Here is a 26,486-nt window from a genome sequence, read left to right on the forward strand (position 1 = left end):
CCTGAACATTGACATCTAGCTCCTGAATATTAACATCTAGCTCCTGAACATTGAGATCTCGCACCTGAACATTGTCATCTAGCTCGTGAACATTGAAATCTAGCTCCTGAACATTGACATCTAGCTCCTGAATATTAACATCTAGCTCCTAAACATTGACATCTAGCTCCTGAACATTGACGTCTAACTCCTGAACATTGACATCACGCACCTGAACATTGTCATCAAGCTCCTGAACATTGACATCTAGCTAATGAACATTGACATCAAGCTCGTGAACATTGAAATCTAGCTCCTGAACAATGACATCTAGCTCCTGAACAATGACACATAGCTCCTGAACATTGAACATTAGCTCCTGAACATTGCCATCTAGCTGCTGACTATTGACATCTAGCTGGTTAACATTGGCATCTAGCTCCTGAACATTGGCATCTAGCTCCTGAACATTGAGATCTAGCTCCTGAACATTTACATCTAGCTCCTGAACATTGAGATGTAGCTCCTGAACATAAACATCAGCTCCTGAACATTGGCTTCTATCTCCTGAACAATGACATCTAGCTGCTGAACATTGACATCTGTCTCCTGAACAATGGCATCTATCTCCTGAACAATGACATCTAACTGCTGAACATTGACATCTAGCTCCTGATAATTGCCATCTAGCTCCTGAACATTGACATCTAGCTCCTGAACATTGAAATCTAGCTCCTGAACATTGACATCTTGCACCTGAATATTGACAATAGGCTTGTGGACATTGATATCTAGCTCCTGAACATTGACATGTAGCTTCTGGACATTGACATCTAGCTCCTGAACAAAGACATATAGCTCCTGAACATTGACATGTAGCTCCTGAACATTGACATCTAGCTCCTGAACATTGACGTCTAACTCCTGAACATTGACATCTCGCACCTGAACATTGTCATCTAGCTCCTGAACATTGACATCTAGCTTCTGAACAATTACATCTAGCTCCTGAACATTGAAAATTAGCTCCTGAACATTGCCATCTAGCTGCTGACCCTTGACATCTGGCTCTTGAACATTGGCATCTAGCTGCTGAACATTGACATCTAGCTCCTGAACATTGTGGTCTAGCTCCGGAACATTTGCATCTACCTCCTGAACATAGCCATCTAGCTTCTGAACATTAACATCCAGCTCCTGAACATTGACATATATCTCCTGAACAATGACATCTAGCTGCTGAACATTGACATCTAGCTCCTGAACAATGACATCTAGCTCCTGAACATATACATCTAGCTCCTGAACATTGGCATCTAGCTCATGAACATTGACATCTAGCTCCTGAACATTGGCATCTAGCTGCTGAACATTGACATTTAGCTGCTGAACATTGACATCTAGCTCCTGAACATTGACATCTAGCTTCTGATCATTGACATCTATCTCCTGAACAATGACATCTAGCTGCTGAACATTGAAATCTAGCTCCTGATCATTGCCATCTAGCTCCTGAACATTGACATCTAGCTCCTGAACATTGACATCAAGCTCCAGAACATTGACAACTAGCTCCTGAACTTTGGCATCTAGCTCCTGAACATTGACATCAAACTCCTCAACATTGACATCTAGCCCCTGAATATTGACATCTAGCTTGTGACCATTGATATATAGCTCCTGAACATTGACATCTATCTTCTGGACATTGACATCTAGCTCCTGAACAATGACATCTAGCTGCTGAACATGACATATAGCTCCTGAACATTGACATGTAGCTCCTGAACATTGACATGTAGCTCCTGAACATTGACATCTAGCTCCTGAACATTGACGTCTAACTCCTGAACATTGACATCTCGCACCTAAACATTGCCATCTAGCTCCTAAACATTGACATCTAGATTTGAACATTGACATCAAGATCGTGAACATTGAAATCTAGCTCCTGAACAATGACATCTAGCTCCTGAACAATGACATCTAGCTGCTGACCATTGACATCTAGCTCCTGAACATTGGCATCTAGCTCCTGAACATTGACATCTAGCTCCTGAACATTGAGATCTAGCTCCTGAACATTAACATCTAGCTCCAGAGCATTGAGATCTAGCTCCTGAACATTGACATCTAGCTCCTGAACATTTACATATAGCTCCTGAACATAGGCATCTAGATCCTGAACATTAACATCAGCTCCTGGACATTGACATCTATCTCCTGAACAATGACACCTAGCTGCTGAACATTGACATCTAGCTCCTGAACAATGACATCTATCTCCTGAACATTGACATCTAGCTCCTGAACATTGGAATCTAGCTCCTGAACATTGACATCTACCTACTGAACAATGACATCTAGCTCATGAACATTGGCATCCAGCTCCTGAACATTGACATATAGCTTTTGAACATTGACATCTAGCTTCTGATCATTGACATCTATCGCCTGAACAATGACATCTAGCTGCTGAACATTGACATCTATCTCCTGATCATTGCCATCTAGCTCCTGAACATTGACATCTAGCTCCTGAACATTGACATCAAGCTCCTGAACATTGGCATCTATCTCCTGAACATTTACGTCTAGCTCATGAACATTGACATATAGCTCCTTAACATTGACATGTAGCTCCTGAATATTGACATGTAGCTCCTACACATTGACATCTAGCTCCTGAACATTGACGTCTAGCTCCTGAACATTGACATCTAGCTTCTGAACATTGACCAAAAGCTCGTGAACATTGAAATCTAGCTCCTGAACAATGACATCTAGCTCCTGAACAATCACACATAGCTCCTGAACATTGAAAATTATCTCTTGAACATTGCCATCTAGCTGCTGACTATTGACATCTAGCTGGTGAACATTGGCATCCAGCTCCTGAACATTGGCATCTAGCTCCTGAACATTGAGATCTAGCTCCTGAACATTTACATCTGGCTCTTGAACATTGAGATCTAGCTCCTGAACATAAACATCAGATCCTGAACATTGACATCTATCTCCTGAACAATGACATCTAGCTGCTGAACATTGACATCTATCTCCTGAACAATGACATCTATCTCCTGAACATTGACATCTAGCTCCTGAGCATTGGCATCTAGCACCTGAACATTGACATCTAGCTCCTGAACAATGACATCTAGCTCCTGAATATTGGCATCTATCTCCTGAACATTGACATATAGCTCCTGAACATTGACATCTAGCTCCTGATCATTGTCATCTATCTCCTGAACAATGACATCTAGCTTCTGGACATTGACATCTAGCTCCTGATCATTGCCATCTAGCTCCTGAACATTGACATCTAGCTCCTGAACATTGACATCAAGCTCCTGAACATTGGCATCTAGCTCCTGAACATTGACATCTAGCTCCTGAACATTGGTATCTAGCTCATGAACATTGACATCTAGCTCCTGAACAATGACATCTAGCTCCTGGACATTGGCATCTAGCTGCTGAACATTGACATCTAGCTGCTGAACATTGACATCAACCTCCTGAAAATTGACAACTAGCTTCTGATCATTGACATCTAGCTCCTGAACATGGACATCTAGCCCCCTGAACATTGAGATATAGCTCCTGCACATTGACATCTAGCTCCTGAACATTGACATCTAGCTCCTGAATATTAACATCTAGCTCCTGAACATTGACATCTCGCACCTGAATATTGGCATCTTGCTTGTGAACATTGATAACTAGCTCCTGAACATTGACATCTAGCTTCTGGACATTGACATCTAGCTCCTGAACAATGACATATAGCTCCTGAACATTGACATGTAGCTCCTGAACATTGACATGTAGCTCCTAAACATTGGCATCTAGCTCCTGAACATTGACATCTAATTCCTGAACATTGACATCTCGCACCTGAACATTGCCATCTTGCTCCTAAACATTGACATCTAGCTTTTGAACATTGACATCAAGCTCGTGAACATTGAAATCTAGCTCCTGAACAATGACACCTAGCTCCTGAACAATGACATCTAGCTGCTGACCATTGACATCTAGCTCCTGAACATTGGCATCTAGCTCCTGAACATTGACATCTAGCTCCTGAACATTGAGATCTAGCTCCTGAACATTGGCATCTAGCTCCTGAACATTGAGATCTAGCTCCTGAACATTTACATCTAGCTCCTGAACATTGAGATCTAGCTCCTGAACATGAACATCAGCTCCTGAACATTGTCATCTATCTCCTGAACAATGACATCTAGCTGCTGAACATTGACATCTATCTCCTGAACAATGACATCTAACTGCTGAACATTGACATCTAGCTCCTGATCATTGCCATCTAGCTCCTGAACATTGAGATATAGCTCCTGCACATTGACATCTAGCTCCTGAACATTGACATCTAGCTCCTGAACATTGACATCTAGCTCCTGAACATTGAAATCTAGCTCCTGGACATTGACATCTCGCACCTGAATATTGACATTAGGTTTGTGGACATTGATATCTAGCTCCTGAATATTGACATCTAGCTTCTGGACATTGACATCTAGCTCCTGAACAATGACATATAGCTCCTGAACATTGACATTTAGCTCCTGAACATTGACATCTAGCTCCTGAACATTGACGTCTAACTCCTGAACATTGATATCTCACACCTGAACATTGTAATCTAGCTCCTGAACAATGACATCTAGCTTCTGAACATTGACATCAAGCTCGTGAACATTGAAATCTAGCTCCTGAACAATGACATCTAGCTCCTGAACAATGACATCTAGCTCCTGAACATTGAAAATTAGCTCCTGAACATTGCCATCTAGCTGCTGACCATTGACATCTGGCTCTTGAACATTGGCATCTAGCTGCTGAACATTGACATCTAGCTCCTGAACATTGGCATCTAGCTCCCGAACATTGACATCTAGCTCCTGAACATTAAGGTCTAACTCCAGAACATTTACATCTACCTCCTGAACATAGCCATCTAGCTCCTGAACATTAACATCCAGCTCCTGAACATTGACATATATCTCCTGAACAATGACATCTAGCTGCTGAACATTGACATCTAGCTCCTGAGCAATGACATCTAGCTCCTGAACATTGACATCTAGCTCCTGAACATTGGCATCTAGCTCATGAACATTGACATCTAGCTCCTGAACAATGACATATAGCTCCTGAACATTGACATGTAGCTCCTGAACATTGACATCTAGCTCCTGAACATTGACGTCTAACTCCTGAACATTGACATCTCGCACCTGAACATTGTCATCTAGCTCCTGAACATTGACATCTAGCTTCTGAACATTGACATCAAGCTCGTGAAAATGGAAATCTAGCTCCTGAACAATGACATCTAGCTCCTGAACAATGACATCTAGCTCCTGAACATTGAAAATTAGCTCCTGAACATTGCCATCTAGCTGCTGACCATTGACATCTGGCTCTTGAACAATGGCATCTAGCTGCTGAACATTGACATCTAGCTCCTGAACATTGGCATCTAGCTCCCGAACATTGACATCTAGTTCCTGAACATTGAGGTCTAACTCCGGAACATTTACATCTACTTCCTGAACATAGCCATCCAGCTCCTGAACATTAACATCAACCTCCTGAACATTGACAACTAGCTTCTGATCATTGACATCTAGCTCCTGAACATGGACATCTAGCCCCCTGAACATTGAGATATAGCTCCTGCACATTGACATCTAGCTCCTGAACATTGACATCTAGCTCCTGAATATTAACATCTAGCTCCTGAAAATTGACATCTCGCACCTGAATATTGACATCTTGCTTGTGAACATTGATAACTAGCTCCTGAACATTTACGTCTAGCTCCTGAACATTGACATATAGCTCCTGAACATTGACATGTAGCTCCTGAACATTGACATGTAGCTCCTAAACATTGACATCTATCTCCTGAACATTGACGTCTAACTCCTGAACATTGACATCTCGCACCTGAACATTGACATCTAGCTCCTGAACATTTACGTCTAGCTCCTGAACATTGACATATAGCTCCTGAACATTGACATGTAGCTCCTGAACATTGACATGTAGCTCCTAAACATTGACATCTATCTCCTGAACATTGACGTCTAACTCCTGAACATTGACATCTCGCACCTGAACATTGTCATCTAGCTCCTGAACATTGACATCTAGCTTCTGAACATTGACATCAAGCTCGTGAACATTGAAATCTAGCTCCTGAACAATGACATCTAGCTCCTGAACAAATCACACATAGCTCCTGAACATTGAAAATTATCTCCTGAACATTGCCATCTAGCTGCTGACTATTGACATGTAGCTGGTGAACATTGGCATCTAGCTCCTGAACATTGGCATCTAGCTCCTGAACATTGAGATGTAGCTCCTGAACATTTACATCTGGCTCCTGAACATTGAGATCTAGCTCCTGAACATAAACATCAGATCCTGAATATTGACATCTATCTCCTGAACAATGACATCTAGCTGCTGAACATTGACATCTATCTCCTGAACAATGACATATATCTCCTGAACATTGACATCTAGCTCCTGGGCATTGGCATCTAGCACATGAACATTGACATCTAGCTCCTGAACAATGACATCTAGCTCCTGAATATTGGCATCTAGCTCCTGAACATTGACATATAGCTCCTGAACATTGACTTCTAGCTCCTGATCATTGTCATCTATCTCCTGAACAATGACATCTAGCTGCTGGACATTGACATCTAGCTCCTGATCATTGCCATCTAGCTCCTGAACATTGACATCTAGCTCCTGAACATTGACATCAAGCTCCTGAACATTGGCATCTAGCTCCTGAACATTGACATCTAGCTCCTGAACATTGGCATCTAGCTCATGAACATTGACATCTAGCTCCTGAACAATGACATCTAGCTCCTGGACATTGGCATCTAGCTGCTGAACATTGACATCTAGCTGCTGAACATTGACATCAACCTCCTGAACATTGACAACTAGCTTCTGATCATTGACATCTAGCTCCTGAACATGGACATCTAGCCCCCTGAACATTGAGATATAGCTCCTGCACATTGACATCTAGCTCCTGAACATTGACATCTAGCTCCTGAATATTAACATCTAGCTCCTGAAAATTGACATCTCGCACCTGAATATTGACATCTTGCTTGTGAACATTGATAACTAGCTCCTGAACATTTACGTCTAGCTCCTGAACATTGACATATAGCTCCTGAACATTGACATGTAGCTCCTGAACATTGACATGTAGCTCCTAAACATTGACATCTATCTCCTGAACATTGACGTCTAACTCCTGAACATTGACATCTCGCACCTGAACATTGACATCTAGCTCCTGAACATTTACGTCTAGCTCCTGAACATTGACATATAGCTCCTGAACATTGACATGTAGCTCCTGAACATTGACATGTAGCTCCTAAACATTGACATCTATCTCCTGAACATTGACGTCTAACTCCTGAACATTGACATCTCGCACCTGAACATTGTCATCTAGCTCCTGAACATTGACATCTAGCTTCTGAACATTGACATCAAGCTCGTGAACATTGAAATCTAGCTCCTGAACAATGACATCTAGCTCCTGAACAAATCACACATAGCTCCTGAACATTGAAAATTATCTCCTGAACATTGCCATCTAGCTGCTGACTATTGACATCTAGCTGGTGAACATTGGCATCTAGCTCCTGAACATTGGCATCTAGCTCCTGAACATTGAGATGTAGCTCCTGAACATTTACATCTGGCTCCTGAACATTGAGATCTAGCTCCTGAACATAAACATCAGATCCTGAATATTGACATCTATCTCCTGAACAATGACATCTAGCTGCTGAACATTGACATCTATCTCCTGAACAATGACATATATCTCCTGAACATTGACATCTAGCTCCTGGGCATTGGCATCTAGCACATGAACATTGACATCTAGCTCCTGAACAATGACATCTAGCTCCTGAATATTGGCATCTATCTCCTGAACATTGACATATAGCTCCTGAACATTGACATCTAGCTCCTGATCATTGTCATCTATCTCCTGAACAATGACATCTAGCTTCTGGACATTGACATCTAGCTCCTGATCATTGCCATCTAGCTCCTGAACATTGACATCTAGCTCCTGAACATTGACATCAAGCTCCTGAACATTGGCATCTAGCTCCTGAACATTGACATCTAGCTCCTGAACATTGGTATCTAGCTCATGAACATTGACATCTAGCTCCTGAACAATGACATCTAGCTCCTGGACATTGGCATCTAGCTGCTGAACATTGACATCTAGCTGCTGAACATTGACATCAACCTCCTGAAAATTGACAACTAGCTTCTGATCATTGACATCTAGCTCCTGAACATGGACATCTAGCCCCCTGAACATTGAGATATAGCTCCTGCACATTGACATCTAGCTCCTGAACATTGACATCTAGCTCCTGAATATTAACATCTAGCTCCTGAACATTGACATCTCGCACCTGAATATTGGCATCTTGCTTGTGAACATTGATAACTAGCTCCTGAACATTGACATCTAGCTTCTGGACATTGACATCTAGCTCCTGAACAATGACATATAGCTCCTGAACATTGACATGTAGCTCCTGAACATTGACATGTAGCTCCTAAACATTGGCATCTAGCTCCTGAACATTGACATCTAATTCCTGAACATTGACATCTCGCACCTGAACATTGCCATCTTGCTCCTAAACATTGACATCTAGCTTTTGAACATTGACATCAAGCTCGTGAACATTGAAATCTAGCTCCTGAACAATGACACCTAGCTCCTGAACAATGACATCTAGCTGCTGACCATTGACATCTAGCTCCTGAACATTGGCATCTAGCTCCTGAACATTGACATCTAGCTCCTGAACATTGAGATCTAGCTCCTGAACATTGGCATCTAGCTCCTGAACATTGAGATCTAGCTCCTGAACATTTACATCTAGCTCCTGAACATTGAGATCTAGCTCCTGAACATGAACATCAGCTCCTGAACATTGTCATCTATCTCCTGAACAATGACATCTAGCTGCTGAACATTGACATCTATCTCCTGAACAATGACATCTAACTGCTGAACATTGACATCTAGCTCCTGATCATTGCCATCTAGCTCCTGAACATTGAGATATAGCTCCTGCACATTGACATCTAGCTCCTGAACATTGACATCTAGCTCCTGAACATTGACATCTAGCTCCTGAACATTGAAATCTAGCTCCTGGACATTGACATCTCGCACCTGAATATTGACATTAGGTTTGTGGACATTGATATCTAGCTCCTGAATATTGACATCTAGCTTCTGGACATTGACATCTAGCTCCTGAACAATGACATATAGCTCCTGAACATTGACATTTAGCTCCTGAACATTGACATCTAGCTCCTGAACATTGACGTCTAACTCCTGAACATTGACATCTCACACCTGAACATTGTAATCTAGCTCCTGAACATTGACATCTAGCTTCTGAACATTGACATCAAGCTCGTGAACATTGAAATCTAGCTCCTGAACAATGACATCTAGCTCCTGAACAATGACATCTAGCTCCTGAACATTGAAAATTAGCTCCTGAACATTGCCATCTAGCTGCTGACCATTGACATCTGGCTCTTGAACATTGGCATCTAGCTGCTGAACATTGACATCTAGCTCCTGAACATTGGCATCTAGCTCCCGAACATTGACATCTAGCTCCTGAACATTAAGGTCTAACTCCAGAACATTTACATCTACCTCCTGAACATAGCCATCTAGCTCCTGAACATTAACATCCAGCTCCTGAACATTGACATATATCTCCTGAACAATGACATCTAGCTGCTGAACATTGACATCTAGCTCCTGAGCAATGACATCTAGCTCCTGAACATTGACATCTAGCTCCTGAACATTGGCATCTAGCTCATGAACATTGACATCTAGCTCCTGAACAATGACATATAGCTCCTGAACATTGACATGTAGCTCCTGAACATTGACATCTAGCTCCTGAACATTGACGTCTAACTCCTGAACATTGACATCTCGCACCTGAACATTGTCATCTAGCTCCTGAACATTGACATCTAGCTTCTGAACATTGACATCAAGCTCGTGAAAATGGAAATCTAGCTCCTGAACAATGACATCTAGCTCCTGAACAATGACATCTAGCTCCTGAACATTGAAAATTAGCTCCTGAACATTGCCATCTAGCTGCTGACCATTGACATCTGGCTCTTGAACAATGGCATCTAGCTGCTGAACATTGACATCTAGCTCCTGAACATTGGCATCTAGCTCCCGAACATTGACATCTAGCTCCTGAACATTGAGGTCTAACTCCGGAACATTTACATCTACTTCCTGAACATAGCCATCCAGCTCCTGAACATTAACATCAACCTCCTGAACATTGACAACTAGCTTCTGATCATTGACATCTAGCTCCTGAACATGGACATCTAGCCCCCTGAACATTGAGATATAGCTCCTGCACATTGACATCTAGCTCCTGAACATTGACATCTAGCTCCTGAATATTAACATCTAGCTCCTGAAAATTGACATCTCGCACCTGAATATTGACATCTTGCTTGTGAACATTGATAACTAGCTCCTGAACATTTACGTCTAGCTCCTGAACATTGACATATAGCTCCTGAACATTGACATGTAGCTCCTGAACATTGACATGTAGCTCCTAAACATTGACATCTATCTCCTGAACATTGACGTCTAACTCCTGAACATTGACATCTCGCACCTGAACATTGACATCTAGCTCCTGAACATTTACGTCTAGCTCCTGAACATTGACATATAGCTCCTGAACATTGACATGTAGCTCCTGAACATTGACATGTAGCTCCTAAACATTGACATCTATCTCCTGAACATTGACGTCTAACTCCTGAACATTGACATCTCGCACCTGAACATTGTCATCTAGCTCCTGAACATTGACATCTAGCTTCTGAACATTGACATCAAGCTCGTGAACATTGAAATCTAGCTCCTGAACAATGACATCTAGCTCCTGAACAAATCACACATAGCTCCTGAACATTGAAAATTATCTCCTGAACATTGCCATCTAGCTGCTGACTATTGACATCTAGCTGGTGAACATTGGCATCTAGCTCCTGAACATTGGCATCTAGCTCCTGAACATTGAGATGTAGCTCCTGAACATTTACATCTGGCTCCTGAACATTGAGATCTAGCTCCTGAACATAAACATCAGATCCTGAATATTGACATCTATCTCCTGAACAATGACATCTAGCTGCTGAACATTGACATCTATCTCCTGAACAATGACATATATCTCCTGAACATTGACATCTAGCTCCTGGGCATTGGCATCTAGCACATGAACATTGACATCTAGCTCCTGAACAATGACATCTAGCTCCTGAATATTGGCATCTAGCTCCTGAACATTGACATATAGCTCCTGAACATTGACTTCTAGCTCCTGATCATTGTCATCTATCTCCTGAACAATGACATCTAGCTGCTGGACATTGACATCTAGCTCCTGATCATTGCCATCTAGCTCCTGAACATTGACATCTAGCTCCTGAACATTGACATCAAGCTCCTGAACATTGGCATCTAGCTCCTGAACATTGACATCTAGCTCCTGAACATTGGCATCTAGCTCATGAACATTGACATCTAGCTCCTGAACAATCACATCTAGCTCCTGGACATTGGCATCTAGCTGCTGAACATTGACATCTAGCTGCTGAACATTGACATCAACCTCCTGAACATTGACAACTAGCTTCTGATCATTGACATCTAGCTCCTGAACATGGACATCTAGCCCCCTGAACATTGAGATATAGCTCCTGCACATTGACATCTAGCTCCTGAACATTGACATCTAGCTCCTGAATATTAACATCTAGCTCCTGAAAATTGACATCTCGCACCTGAATATTGACATCTTGCTTGTGAACATTGATAACTAGCTCCTGAACATTTACGTCTAGCTCCTGAACATTGACATATAGCTCCTGAACATTGACATGTAGCTCCTGAACATTGACATGTAGCTCCTAAACATTGACATCTATCTCCTGAACATTGACGTCTAACTCCTGAACATTGACATCTCGCACCTGAACATTGACATCTAGCTCCTGAACATTTACGTCTAGCTCCTGAACATTGACATATAGCTCCTGAACATTGACATGTAGCTCCTGAACATTGACATGTAGCTCCTAAACATTGACATCTATCTCCTGAACATTGACGTCTAACTCCTGAACATTGACATCTCGCACCTGAACATTGTCATCTAGCTCCTGAACATTGACATCTAGCTTCTGAACATTGACATCAAGCTCGTGAACATTGAAATCTAGCTCCTGAACAATGACATCTAGCTCCTGAACAAATCACACATAGCTCCTGAACATTGAAAATTATCTCCTGAACATTGCCATCTAGCTGCTGACTATTGACATCTAGCTGGTGAACATTGGCATCTAGCTCCTGAACATTGGCATCTAGCTCCTGAACATTGAGATGTAGCTCCTGAACATTTACATCTGGCTCCTGAACATTGAGATCTAGCTCCTGAAAATAAACATCAGATCCTGAATATTGACATCTATCTCCTGAACAATGACATCTAGCTGCTGAACATTGACATCTATCTCCTGAACAATGACATATATCTCCTGAACATTGACATCTAGCTCCTGGGCATTGGCATCTAGCACATGAACATTGACATCTAGCTCCTGAACAATGACATCTAGCTCCTGAATATTGGCATCTAGCTCCTGAACATTGACATATAGCTCCTGAACATTGACTTCTAGCTCCTGATCATTGTCATCTATCTCCTGAACAATGACATCTAGCTGCTGGACATTGACATCTAGCTCCTGATCATTGCCATCTAGCTCCTGAACATTGACATCTAGCTCCTGAACATTGACATCAAGCTCCTGAACATTGGCATCTAGCTCCTGAACATTGACATCTAGCTCCTGAACATTGGCATCTAGCTCATGAACATTGACATCTAGCTCCTGAACAATGACATCTAGCTCCTGGACATTGGCATCTAGCTGCTGAACATTGACATCTAGCTGCTGAACATTGACATCAACCTCCTGAACATTGACAACTAGCTTCTGATCATTGACATCTAGCTCCTGAACATGGACATCTAGCCCCCTGAACATTGAGATATAGCTCCTGCACATTGACATCTAGCTCCTGAACATTGACATCTAGCTCCTGAATATTAACATCTAGCTCCTGAAAATTGGCATCTCGCACCTGAATATTGACATCTTGCTTGTGAACATTGATAACTAGCTCCTGAACATTGACATCTAGCTTCTGGACATTGACATCTAGCTCCTGAACAATGACATATAGCTGCTGACCATTGACATGTAGCTCCTGAACATTGACATGTAGCTCCTAAACATTGGCATCTAGCTCCTGAACATTGACATCTAATTCCTGAACATTGACATCTCGCACCTGAACATTGCCATCTTGCTCCTAAACATTGACATCTAGCTTTTGAACATTGACATCAAGCTCGTGAACATTGAAATCTAGCTCCTGAACAATGACACCTAGCTCCTGAACAATGACATCTAGCTGCTGACCATTGACATCTAGCTCCTGAATATTGGCATCTAGCTCCTGAACATTGACATCTAGCTCCTGAACATTGAGATCTAGCTCCTGAACATTGGCATCTAGCTCCTGAACATTGAGATCTAGCTCCTGAACATTTACATCTAGCTCCTGAACATTGAGATCTAGCTCCTGAACATGAACATCAGCTCCTGAACATTGTCATCTATCTCCTGAACAATGACATCTAGCTGCTGAACATTGACATCTATCTCCTGAACAATGACATATAACTGCTGAACATTGACATCTAGCTCCTGATCATTGCCATCTAGCTCCTGAACATTGAGATATAGCTCCTGCACATTGACATCTAGCTCCTGAACATTGACATCTAGCTCATGAACATTGCCATCTAGCTCCTGAACATTGAAATCTAGCTCCTGGACATTGACATCTCGCACCTGAATATTGACATTAGGCTTGTGGACATTGATATCTAGCTCCTGAATATTGACATCTAGCTTCTGGACATTGACATCTAGCTCCTGAACAATGACATATAGCTCCTGAACATTGACATTTAGCTCCTGAACATTGACATCTAGCTCCTGAACATTGACGTCTAACTCCTGAACATTGACATCTCACACCTGAACATTGTAATCTAGCTCCTGAACATTGACATCTAGCTTCTGAACATTGACATCAAGCTCGTGAACATTGAAATCTAGCTCCTGAACAATGACATCTAGCTCCTGAACAATGACATCTAGCTCCTGAACATTGAAAATTAGCTCCTGAACATTGCCATCTAGCTGCTGACCATTGACATCTGGCTCTTGAACATTGGCATCTAGCTGCTGAACATTGACATCTAGCTCCTGAACATTGGCATCTAGCTCCCGAACATTGACATCTAGCTCCTGAACATTAAGGTCTAACTCCAGAACATTTACATCTACCTCCTGAACATAGCCATCTAGCTCCTGAACATTAACATCCAGCTCCTGAACATTGACATATATCTCCTGAACAATGACATCTAGCTGCTGAACATTGACATCTAGCTCCTGAGCAATGACATCTAGCTCCTGAACATTGACATCTAGCTCCTGAACATTGGCATCTAGCTCATGAACATTGACATCTAGCTCCTGAACAATGACATATAGCTCCTGAACATTGACATGTAGCTCCTGAACATTGACATCTAGCTCCTGAACATTGACGTCTAACTCCTGAACATTGACATCTCGCACCTGAACATTGTCATCTAGCTCCTGAACATTGACATCTAGCTTCTGAACATTGACATCAAGCTCGTGAAAATGGAAATCTAGCTCCTGAACAATGACATCTAGCTCCTGAACAATGACATCTAGCTCCTGAACATTGAAAATTAGCTCCTGAACATTGCCATCTAGCTGCTGACCATTGACATCTGGCTCTTGAACAATGGCATCTAGCTGCTGAACATTGACATCTAGCTCCTGAACATTGGCATCTAGCTCCCGAACATTGACATCTAGCTCCTGAACATTGAGGTCTAACTCCGGAACATTTACATCTACTTCCTGAACATAGCCATCTAGCTCCTGAACATTAACATCCAGCTCCTGAACATTGACATATATCTCCTGAACAATGACATCTAGCTGCTGAACATTGACATCTAGCTCCTGAACAATGACATCTATCTCCTGAACATTGACATCTAGCTCCTGAACATTGGCATCTAGCTGCTGAACATTGACATCTAGCTCCTGAACATTTACGTCTAGCTCCTGAACATTGACATATAGCTCCTGAACATTGACATGTAGCTCCTGAACATTGACATGTAGCTCCTAAACATTGACATCTATCTCCTGAACATTGACGTCTAACTCCTGAACATTGACATCTCGCACCTGAACATTGTCATCTAGCTCCTGAACATTGACATCTAGCTTCTGAACATTGACATCAAGCTCGTGAACATTGAAATCTAGCTCCTGAACAATGACATCTAGCTCCTGAACAAACCACACATAGCTCCTGAACATTGAAAATTATCTCCTGAACATTGCCATCTAGCTGCTGACTATTGACATCTAGCTGGTGAACATTGGCATCTAGCTCCTGAACATTGGCATCTAGCTCCTGAACATTGAGATGTAGCTCCTGAACATTTACATCTGGCTCCTGAACATTGAGATCTAGCTCCTGAACATAAACATCAGATCCTGAACATTGACATCTATCTCCTGAACAATGACATCTAGCTGCTGAACATTGACATCTATCTCCTGAACAATGACATATATCTCCTGAACATTGACATCTAGCTCCTGGGCATTGGCATCTAGCACATGAACATTGACATCTAGCTCCTGAACAATGACATCTAGCTCCTGAATATTGGCATCTAGCTCCTGAACATTGACATATAGCTCCTGAACATTGACTTCTAGCTCCTGATCATTGTCATCTATCTCCTGAACAATGACATCTAGCTGCTGGACATTGACATCTAGCTCCTGATCATTGCCATCTAGCTCCTGAACATTGACATCTAGCTCCTGAACATTGACATCAAGCTCCTGAACATTGGCATCTAGCTCCTGAACATTGACATCTAGCTCCTGAACATTGGCATCTAGCTCATGAACATTGACATCTAGCTCCTGAACAATGACATCTAGCTCCTGGACATTGGCATCTAGCTGCTGAACATTGACATCTAGCTGCTGAACATTGACATCAACCTCCTGAACATTGACAACTAGCTTCTGATCATTGACATCTAGCTCCTGAACATGGACATCTAGCCCCCTGAACATTGAGATATAGCTCCTGCACATTGACATCTAGCTCCTGAACATTGACATCTAGCTCCTGAATATTAACATCTAGCTCCTGAAAATTGACATCTCGCACCTGAATATTGACATCTTGCTTGTGAACATTGATAACTAGCTCCTGAACATTGACATCTAGCTTCTGGACATTGACATCTAGCTCCTGAACAATGACATATAGCTGCTGACCATTGACATGTAGCTCCTGAACATTGACATGTAGCTCCTAAACATTGACATCTAGATCCTGAACATTGACGTCTAATTCCTGAACATTGACATCTCGCACCTGAACATTGCCATCTAGCTCCTAAACATTGACATCTAGCTTTTGAACATTGACATCAAGCTCGTGAACATTGAAATCTAGCTCCTGAACAATGACACCTAGCTCCTGAACAATGACATCTAGCTGCTGACCATTGACATCTAGCTCCTGAACATTGGCATCTAGCTCCTGAACATTGACATCTAGCTCCTGAACATTGAGATCTAGCTCCTGAACATTGGCATCTAGCTCCTAAACATTGAGATCTAGCTCCTGAACATTTACATCTAGCTCCTGAACATTGAGATCTAGCTCCTGAACATAAACATCAGCTCCTGAACATTGGCATCTAACTCCTGAACAATGACATCTAGCTGCTGAACATTGACATCTATCTCCTGAACAATGACATCTATCTCCTGAACAATGACATCTAACTGCTGAACATTGACATCTAGCTCCTGATCATTGCCATCTAGCTCCTGAACATAGAGATATAGCTCCTGAACATTGACATCTAGCTCCTGAACATTGACATCTAGCTCCTGAACAATGACATCTAGCTCCTGAACATTGACATTTAGCTCCTGAACATTGCGATCTAGCTGCTGAACATTGCCATCTAGCTCCTGAACATTGGCATCTACCTCCTGAACATTGACATCTAGCTCCTGAACAGTGACATCTAACTCCTGAACATTTACATCTAGCGCCTGAACATTGAGATCTAGCTCCTGAACATTAACATCTAGCTGCTGAACAATGACATCTAGCTCCTGAACAATGACATCTAGCTCCTGAAGATTGACATCTAGCTTCTGATCATTCACATCTATCTCCTGAACAATGACATCTAGCTGCTGAACATTGACATCTAGCTCCTGATCATTGCCATCTAGCTCCTGAACATTGACATCTAGCTCCTGAACATTGACATCAAGCTCCAGAACATTGACATCTAGCTCCTGAACTTTGGCATCTAGCTCCTGAACATTGACATCTACCTCCTGAACATTGACATCTAGCTCCTGAACATTGACATCTAGCCCCTGAACATTGAGATATAGCTCGTGCACATTGACATCTAGCTCCTGAACATTGACATCTATCTCCTGAACATTGACATCAAGCTTCTGAATAAATTGCTGCTGCTGCCACACGTGAGATGAGAATAGAAAGTCCAATTATTGACAGGAAATGGTCGACGAGTTTGGATGGTGCGTGCGAGTCGAAGGAGTGGAGGCCGAACTGGTGATTGACGCAAGCAGAGCCGAGAGCTGAGTTTTCTAAACAAGAGATGATTGTTTACAGAGGGACACAGCTGGAACCAGCAAGCGGTGGACTATGTACACCTTGGGGCAAATTATTGAAAGACGTTTTCAGGATCAAAGATAATGAAACGATCGAGCGCCCTTGGGAAAGGTGAATGCGATTATGAGCAGCAGCAGCATGCCGCTGTGTGTTTGAGGACGCACGTTGTCAAATCAGTGAGTGATACCTGCGATGGCCTCAGGCCGTGGATTAACACAAGATAAGAAGAGAGGGGGCAGAGCGGTGGTCAGCGGGAAGCCGACTTCCAAGCGTTGTGCCGAGCGTACACATAATAGCGCGGCAAATGAAAAGATGACTTCACGGTGATGTTGCTCAACTCCCGTTCACAGCCCTGAGCCCAGTAGTGTGAATTCCACATTCATATGGCGGGGGAGAGTCTCTCCATTAATCCACTGCTGTTGACTTCCCCAGAGAGTGGTACATCACTTAATCGCCTTCAGACGGAGTATGGGGCTGCGTCAAACGCCAGCATAGAGAGGCGCACGCAAACATTCAGAATCACACAAATATTCATCCGTAGATCCTTGAACAGATTGGTGAGACGAGTCCTGTTAGCGAGGACCCATGGAGGCTGGCACGGCACGGCGAGGTGGAGTTCGTGGCCAACAACAACGCCCGGACGTCTTTGTCTCCCCAATAATCATACCCCACCAGGTTACTAACTTACGGCGAGGCCCAGGACAGGCTCATATCTTCGTCACTGATATTGTGGCCCGTGAGCACGAATCGAACCCGGGTCCGCCGGGTTCATAGCACGGCGCGATGACCACTGCGCCACCACTCCCCACAACGGGTCAAACACGCACGCTCACGAGAAGTCACAGACGCCTCCTCCTCCTGCTGCTGCACGTCCTCCTCCTGCACGTCCTCCTCCTGCACGTCCTCCTCCTGCACGTCCTCCTCCTGCACGTCCTCCTCCTGCACGTCCTCCTCCTGCACGTCCTCCTCCTGCACGTCGTCGTCAAAGTCCCCACGATGCAGAAGATCGCTGGCTACGACCTCCCGCGAAGCTTCTGGAGCCACAAACCCTTAAACTCACACAAACCACGGCAGCAGCTGCTGCTGCAGTGGACACTCCATGTTCATGGTGATGTTGATGATGTTGATGATGATGTTGATGATGATGTTGATGATGATGTTGGTGATATTGGTGATGTTGGTGATGATGATTTTGGTGATGATGATTTTGATGATGTTGGTGATATTGGTGATGTTGGTGCACAAATGGGAGATTAAAACTCTCCGGGCAGTATGCAGCTATCTGTGGTCATCACCCAGAACACAACCACAGAACGCGTACCCACTCGGCGCGTACCCACTCAGCGCGTACCCACTCAGCGCGTACCCACTCAGCACGTACCCACTCAGCACGTAGCCACTCAATGTCCATGGAGAAGGCATCGTCTTCGTCACAGTGATTCACCACTCCGCTACTCCTGACTCCACAGTCATCTGGCTCAACCACCTCGATCTCAGAATGGCAGCTCTTGCTCTTCACCAACCTCAGCCACACGAAGGATGCTCACGATCACTCACAGACGGAATCAATACAAAAACGAACCCAGCGATGCAGAGCACGGGGGAGATAGACGCGCGATTGGGACGCGCGGACACTGAGAGCACAGGAGGAAGGGGTGGACCAGAGAGCAGCAACAACGTGAGAATTAAGGGATGTGCTTGGGGTCAGGACACGCCGTGGCTGAAAGGGGTTGATGATGATGACGATGAAGATGGCTCGGGACGAGGCTGTGGTAACGGAATTGCAGGCAACCAATCCCGTCCCATTTGGAGGTCTAAACAGTACAGCCTCAAGATCAAGATCCAGCTGTATAACAGCAACGTTAAATCGGTGTTGTTGGATGGCTCGAGAGAGTTGGCGTGTTGTCAAGACCGACACGGGGACCTTCCATAACAGATGACTCAGGAGAATCTACTACTGCTGCATCTTCTGGCCAAACAAAATCCAGAACACCGAACTGTACAAGAAGACCCGTTGTCCGAATATCACACAAACGAGAAATTGAGAGACGGCGAATCAAATAGCTCGGAGATGTACTCAGAGTGGGCCAGGACCGTACACCAAAACATCGCCCACACGATGAACACCACGGGGCAAAAGGGTACCTGGGAGACCCGAGACGGCATAAGACCGTGATGGACGAGCTGGTAGCAGCGATCACCCTCTCTTGGGGCGAGGCTCAACATGTTTCCAAGAACAGGAAGAAGTGGAATTGAACTCATTGTGGCCTTATGTCCCATAGGGGATGAGGAGGATTAATTACCTCACCGACAAAGGCGAGAGGACGCACAGAGAGCGAGCACGGTGCAACCCCGGAGATGGAGCAATGAGATCGGTCAAGCCACGTGCATGAGCGAGATGCCTCGTGGCATCGCAGGATGGCGAGAGATGAGTGTTGCGAGGAGATACATTCAAGCAGCACCGGATAGCGCGTGGCAGCTTGAGCGAGTTAACACGCGATCCAGGAGTCACATGGATGTAGCAGAGGCTTCAGCGAGAGTTGTGCCATTGTGACGCGTACTGTCGTGTACTGAGGGCACAACATCGACCCCTCGTCTACGCTTGGAGGATGCAGGAAGCGAGTGTGGTTAGCGAGCACCTATTAAGGTCGGAGCGCCCGCGAGCGAGACGGCGACGTGGTCAACAACAACGCCACCACTGACGCTCAACACGCCGCACTTTTTTCAGGCTGAATCGACCTAGCGCAGATCCAGGGCAGGTAATAACAAGATTGCCACCGTATGATGATGTTGATGATGTTATCCGGGAGACCGTGAGCGGTAATATAACCCAGGGGGCCGGCTTCGTCGGCGCGGTGAGACCCACGGTGACACAAACACGTGGGCGGTGAGACCCACGGTGACACAAACACGTGGGCGGTGAGACCCACGGTGACACAAACATGTGGGCGGTGAGACCCACGGTGACACAAACACGTGGGCGGTGAGACCCACGGTGACACAAACACGTGGGCGGTGAGACCCACGGTGACACAAACACGTGGGCGGTGAGACCCACGGTGACACAAACACGTGGGCGGTGAGACCCACGGTGACACAAACACGTGGGCGGTGAGACCCACGGTGAGACAAACACGTGGGGGGTGAGACCCACGGTGAGACAAACACGTGGGCGGAGAGACCCACGGTGACACAAACACGTGGGCGGTGAGACCCACGGTGACACAAACACGTGGGCGGTGAGACCCACGGTGACACAAACACGTGGGCGGTGAGACCCACGGTGACACAAACACGTGGGCGGTGAGACCCACGGTGAGACAAACACGTGGGCGGTGAGACCCACGGTGACACAAACACGTGGGCGGTGAGACCCACGGTGACACAAACACGTGGGCGGTGAGACCCACGGTGACACAAACACGTGGGCGGTGAGACCCACGGTGACACAAACACGTGGGCGGTGAGACCCACGGTGACACAAACACGTGGACGGTGAGACCCACGGTGAGACAAACACGTGGGCGGTGAGACCCACGGTGAGACAAACACGTGGGCGGTGAGACCCACGGTGACACAAACACGTGGGCGGTGAGACCCACGGTGACACAAACACGTGGGCGGTGAGACCCACGGTGACACAAACACGTGGGCGGTGAGACCCACGGTGACACAAACACGTGGGCGGTGAGACCCACGGTGACACAAACACGTGGGCGGTGAGACCCACGGTGACACAAACACGTGGGCGGTGAGACCCACGGTGACACAAACACGTGGGCGGTGGGACCCACGGTGACACAAACACGTGGGCGGTGAGACCCACGGTGACACAAACACGTGGGCGGTGAGACCCACGGTGACACAAACACGTGGGCGGTGAGACCCACGGTGACACAAACACGTGCGCGCCGCTCGGTACCAGCGCCGGGTACCACTGCGGTGTGTGCTGTGTGTGTAGTGTGTACTGTGTGTGCGGTATGTACTGTGCGTGTGTTTAGTGTGTACTGTGTGTGGTGTGTACTGTGTGTGTGTGGTGTATACTGTGTGTATGTGTGGTGTGTACTGTGTTTGTGGTGTGTACTGTGTGTGTATTGTGTACTGTGTGTGTGATGTGTACTGTGTGTGTACTGTGTGTGTGGTGTATACTGTGTGTGTGTGGTGTGTACTCTGTGTGTGGTGTGTACTGTGTGTGTACTGTGTGTGTGGTGTATACTGTGTGTGTGTGGTGTGTACTGTGTGTGTGGTGTGTACTGTGTGTGTACTGTGTGTGTGGTGTGTACTGTGTGTGTGGTGTGTACTCTGTGTGTGGTGTGTACTGTGTGTGTGTACTCTGTGTGTAGTGTGTACTGTGTGTGTGTAGTCTGTACTGTGTGTGTGGTGTGTGTACTCTGTGTGTGTAGTGTGCACTGTGTGTGGTGTGTACTGCGTGTGTGGTGTGTACTGTGTGTGTGGTGTGTACTGTGTGTGTGGTGTACACTCTGTGTGTGTGTCGTGTGTACTGTGTGTGTGTGGTGTGTACTCTGTGTGTGGTGTGTACTGTGTGTGTGTCGTGTGCACTGTGTGTGTAGTCTGTACTGTGTGTGTGGTGTGTACTGTGTGTGGCGTGTACTGTGTGTGTGTAGTCTGTACTGTGTGTGTGGTGTGTACTGTGTGTGTGGTGTGTACTGTGTGTGTGGTGTTCACTCTGTGTGTGTGGTGTGTACTTTGTGTGAGTGGTGTTTACTGTGTGTATGTGTGGTGTGTACTGTGTGCGTGGTGTGTGGTGTGTACTGTGTGTGGTGTGTACTGTGTGTGTGGTGTGTACTGTGTGCGTGGTGTGTACTGTCTGTGTGTGGTGTGTACTGTGTGTGTGTGGTGTGTACTGTGTGTGGTGTGTACTGTTGTGTGTGGTGTGTACTGTGTGTGTGGTGTGTACTGTGTGTGTGTGGTGCGTATTGTGTGTGTGTAGTGTGTACTCTGTGTGTGTGGTGTGTATTGTGTGTGTGTGGTGTGTACTGTGTGTGTGGTGTATACTGTGTGTATGTGTGGTGTGTACTGTGTGTGTGGTGTGTACTGTGTGTGGTGTGTACTGTGTGTGTGTGGTGTGTACTGTGTGTGTGGTGTGTACTGTGTGTGGTGTGTACTGTGTGTGTGGTGTGTATTATGTGTGTGTGGTGTGTACTGCGTGTGTGGTGTATACTGTGTGTATGTGTGGTGTGTACTGTGTGTGGTGTGTACTGTGTGTGTGTGCTCTGTGTGTATTTAGTGTGTACTCTGTGTGTATGGCGCGTACTTTGTGTGTAGCGTCTACTGTATGTGTGGAGTGTACTCTGTGTGTGTTTAGTGTGTACTCTGTGTGTGTGGTGTGTACTCTGTGTGTGTAGTGTGTAATCTGTGTGTAGTCTGTACTGTGTGTGGTGTGTACTGTGTGTGTGGTGTGTACTGTGTGTGTGGTGTGTACTGTGTGTGTGGTGTGTACTCTGTGTGTGTGGTGTGTACTGTGTGTGTGGTGTGTCCTGTGTGTGTGGTGTGTACTGTGTATGTGGTGTGTACTGTGTGTGTGGTGTGTCCTGTGTGTGTGGTGTGTACTGTGTGTGTGGTGTGTACTGTGTGTGTGGTGTGTACTGTGTGTGTGGTGTGTATTGTGTGTGTGGTGTGTACTGTGTGTGGTGTGTACTGTGTGTGTGGTGTGTACTGTGTGTGTGGTGTGTACTGTGTGTGTGGTGTGTACTGTGTGTGGTGTGTACTGTGTGTGTGTGGTGTGTACTGTGTGTGTGGTGTGTACTGTGTGTGTGGTGTGTACTGTGTGTGGTGCTCTTCATACTGCGTGTGCTCTATGATGTACACATCAGAGCATCAACAGGCCGATGCGCACACCTCCTTCATACATGAGAGGAGATTAAAGACAATTTAAAGACACAAAAGCTCATCATTTGGATTGCATGTGGCCATGGAATCCAAACGATGGACCATACAGAGACCCGCATGGATACATAGAGACCCATAGAGATAGAGACCCATCGAGATAGAGACCCATCGAGATAGAGACCCATCGAGATAGAGACCCATAGAGAGACATTAATGACGAGCCAGCGTGCTGCGCTTGTGACTGTTGCAACCCAAACTGTGGACCGTACAAGTTGGCCACTGGAGTCTGTGCAAAGCGACACCAACTCGTTGTCTCTCTCTCTCTCCTGGAGCCCTCTCGTCGGGGCCAGCAGTAGACCTCACATTGTGCTTGTTGTATCTCCTGAACAGCTGCTATCTTGCACAAGAATAGCGATGTATACTCTACGCGTGCTCTCCCTCTCTCCGTGAGTGCTCTGTTGTTGGTGGTTCGGGGTCCCCAGGACCGCTGTCATCTTTCGCCGTCTCTGCCTCTCACCTGGGCGCCAGGTGACCCGGGGTGGCCGCTACGGGCCGCATGGCCGCGGCTCCATCGTCGCTTCTGGCAGCGGCGACTCCAGCAGCGGAGCCGCGTTCATTGCGTGGCAGCAGCAGCAGCAGCCGCAGCAGCAGCAGCAGCAGGGCTGCTCTTGTTGTTCGGGGCGCAGTAACTCTCTCGCCGCTGGGGCAGCAGTGACAAGCGCGGTTCGGGAGTCCGAGAGTCGTCTTCTCTCCTCTTGGCCTCTCGCTCCGGCTGGTTCAGAAACTCTCCGATCGGGGCCAGTCGCTCTCTCTCTGTCTCTCCTGTGGACGGTGACCCTTCTATCCTGGCCAGCCACAGCGACTAAATGAGTCGTCAGCTCTCTCTCTCTCCCCCCGCGTGCTTTAATTCGGGTCCTTGGGTAGCCGAGAAGCCTGGTCCGGTGATGTCTCGCACAAGGCACGCGATTCTTGGAGGAGACGGAGTGGACACGGAGGAGCGAGCGAGCGAGGAGTCGGAGCGAGGAGGCGCTGTGGGGACTGAGCAGCGGCGGCGGGAGGAGGCGAAGGAGGCGGCAAAGCGCGGACCCCGCGGGGCGGGGGAGGAGGAGGAGACGACGATGCGAGCCCCGTGCACACGGAGATGGGCAGGGCGCATGCACACAAAGGCAAAGATGCACCGCGTAGCCCTGGATGCTGTTGGGGCAAAGTGCTGCTGCTGTAGTTAGCCAGCACCCCGACTACGAGGGGTGGCTGGGTTACGGTTCGAACCGCGCCCCTTGCCGCCTTTGTCTCCCTAATACCGATGCTTAGATACCGCACTTGGGAAACCCATTTAAAGCTGCGTCGACCTTGGAGAGGCCCAGGTCCTGTTCAGATATAATAACAATGTAAAAAATTATCGCTTTTCAACATTCCTGGATTACTGATAAGCCGAATCAATTGGCATATTTGGCCCCACGTGACAACTTTAGTTGATTGGTTCTGCAGGGCGGTGAACAGCTATTATAATAATGATGATACAAAAATGGCATCATACCTACATTTTATTTGTCGTGGAAAAGCTACGTAAAGAAAAGACAAATAAAGGCAGGCACGGCGCACAAAAGCTGTGGTGTGGTTAGGATTGAGTCGTGACGCCTTTGTCATCCTGCGGCGGCACTCATTTCAAGGCTGAGTTGACCTCGTCGCAGGCCAGGATCGGGTTCAGGTGTGTCGTCACGCGGGTTGTTCGCCGTCAGCCGACATCGAACTCTCGGATCGCAGGGTTCGTATCGCGCATTGCGCTAACCACTGTGCCACTGCTCCCCAAGGACAAAGACCCCCGTATGGCCTCTGACAGACTGTTGGGGCAAGAGCTCTTAGCCAGCACCTATGAAGGCCGGCACGGCACACGAGGCGGTGGGTGGCCAGCACCATGCCTGGCCGCCTTTGTCTCCCTCGTGGCGACGTTTACACATCGAGGCCGAGTCGACCTAGGGGAGACGAGTTCAGATAATTACCCTCACCGTGGTTTGCCGTGAGCGGGAATCGAACTCGGATCACCGGGTGTATAGCCAGCGCATTAAACACTGCACCACCACTCTCCCACACGTATAGACGCTATGTGCATTGTAAACACACGGATACACATACATACACACACGTGCACATCCTTATCTAAATACCGGGACGCCACAAACTCTCGCACACACACGGATAGACACACACACGGATAGACACACACACGGATACACACACACAGATAGACACACGCGGATAGACACACACATGGATAGACACACACACGGATAGATACAAACACAGATAGACACACACACGGATAGACACACACACAGATAGACACACACGAATAGACACACGGATAGACACACGGATAGACACACAAACAGATAGACACACACGGATAGACACACACAAGGATAGACACACGGATAGACACACGGATAGACACACACACGGATAGACACACACATGGATAGACACACACACGGATAGATACAAACACAGATAGACACACACACGGATAGACACACACACACGGATAGACACACACACAGATAGACAC

At 46.0% G+C, this 26,486-nt stretch overlaps 1 protein-coding gene across 3 annotated transcripts in view; it reads right to left on the bottom strand.

Annotated features, from left to right (window-relative positions):
* The window catches only part of LOC116937167 (uncharacterized), a 112,617-nt gene extending 86,378 nt beyond the window's left edge, over positions 1-26,239 (bottom strand). The window contains exon 1 of one of the 3 annotated variants that reach the window (XM_076063372.1): positions 24,438-26,239. In XM_076063372.1, the coding sequence (XP_075919487.1) occupies positions 24,438-24,478 (41 nt within the window). In that variant the 5' untranslated portion in view covers positions 24,479-26,239. Of the gene's footprint in view, positions 1-18,897; positions 20,762-24,437 lie in introns of those variants that run through there. The other 2 variants (XM_076063374.1, XM_076063373.1) reach the window with 2 other exon arrangements.
* Between the last annotated feature and the right edge of the window lie 247 nt (positions 26,240-26,486).

The sequence above is a fragment of the Petromyzon marinus genome, unplaced genomic scaffold, assembly GCF_048934315.1.
Source record: "Petromyzon marinus isolate PM22_M1 ecotype Great Lakes invasive population unplaced genomic scaffold, UKy_Petmar_22M1.pri1.0 PM_Scaffold_106, whole genome shotgun sequence".
Lineage (NCBI taxonomy): Eukaryota > Metazoa > Chordata > Hyperoartia > Petromyzontiformes > Petromyzontidae > Petromyzon > Petromyzon marinus.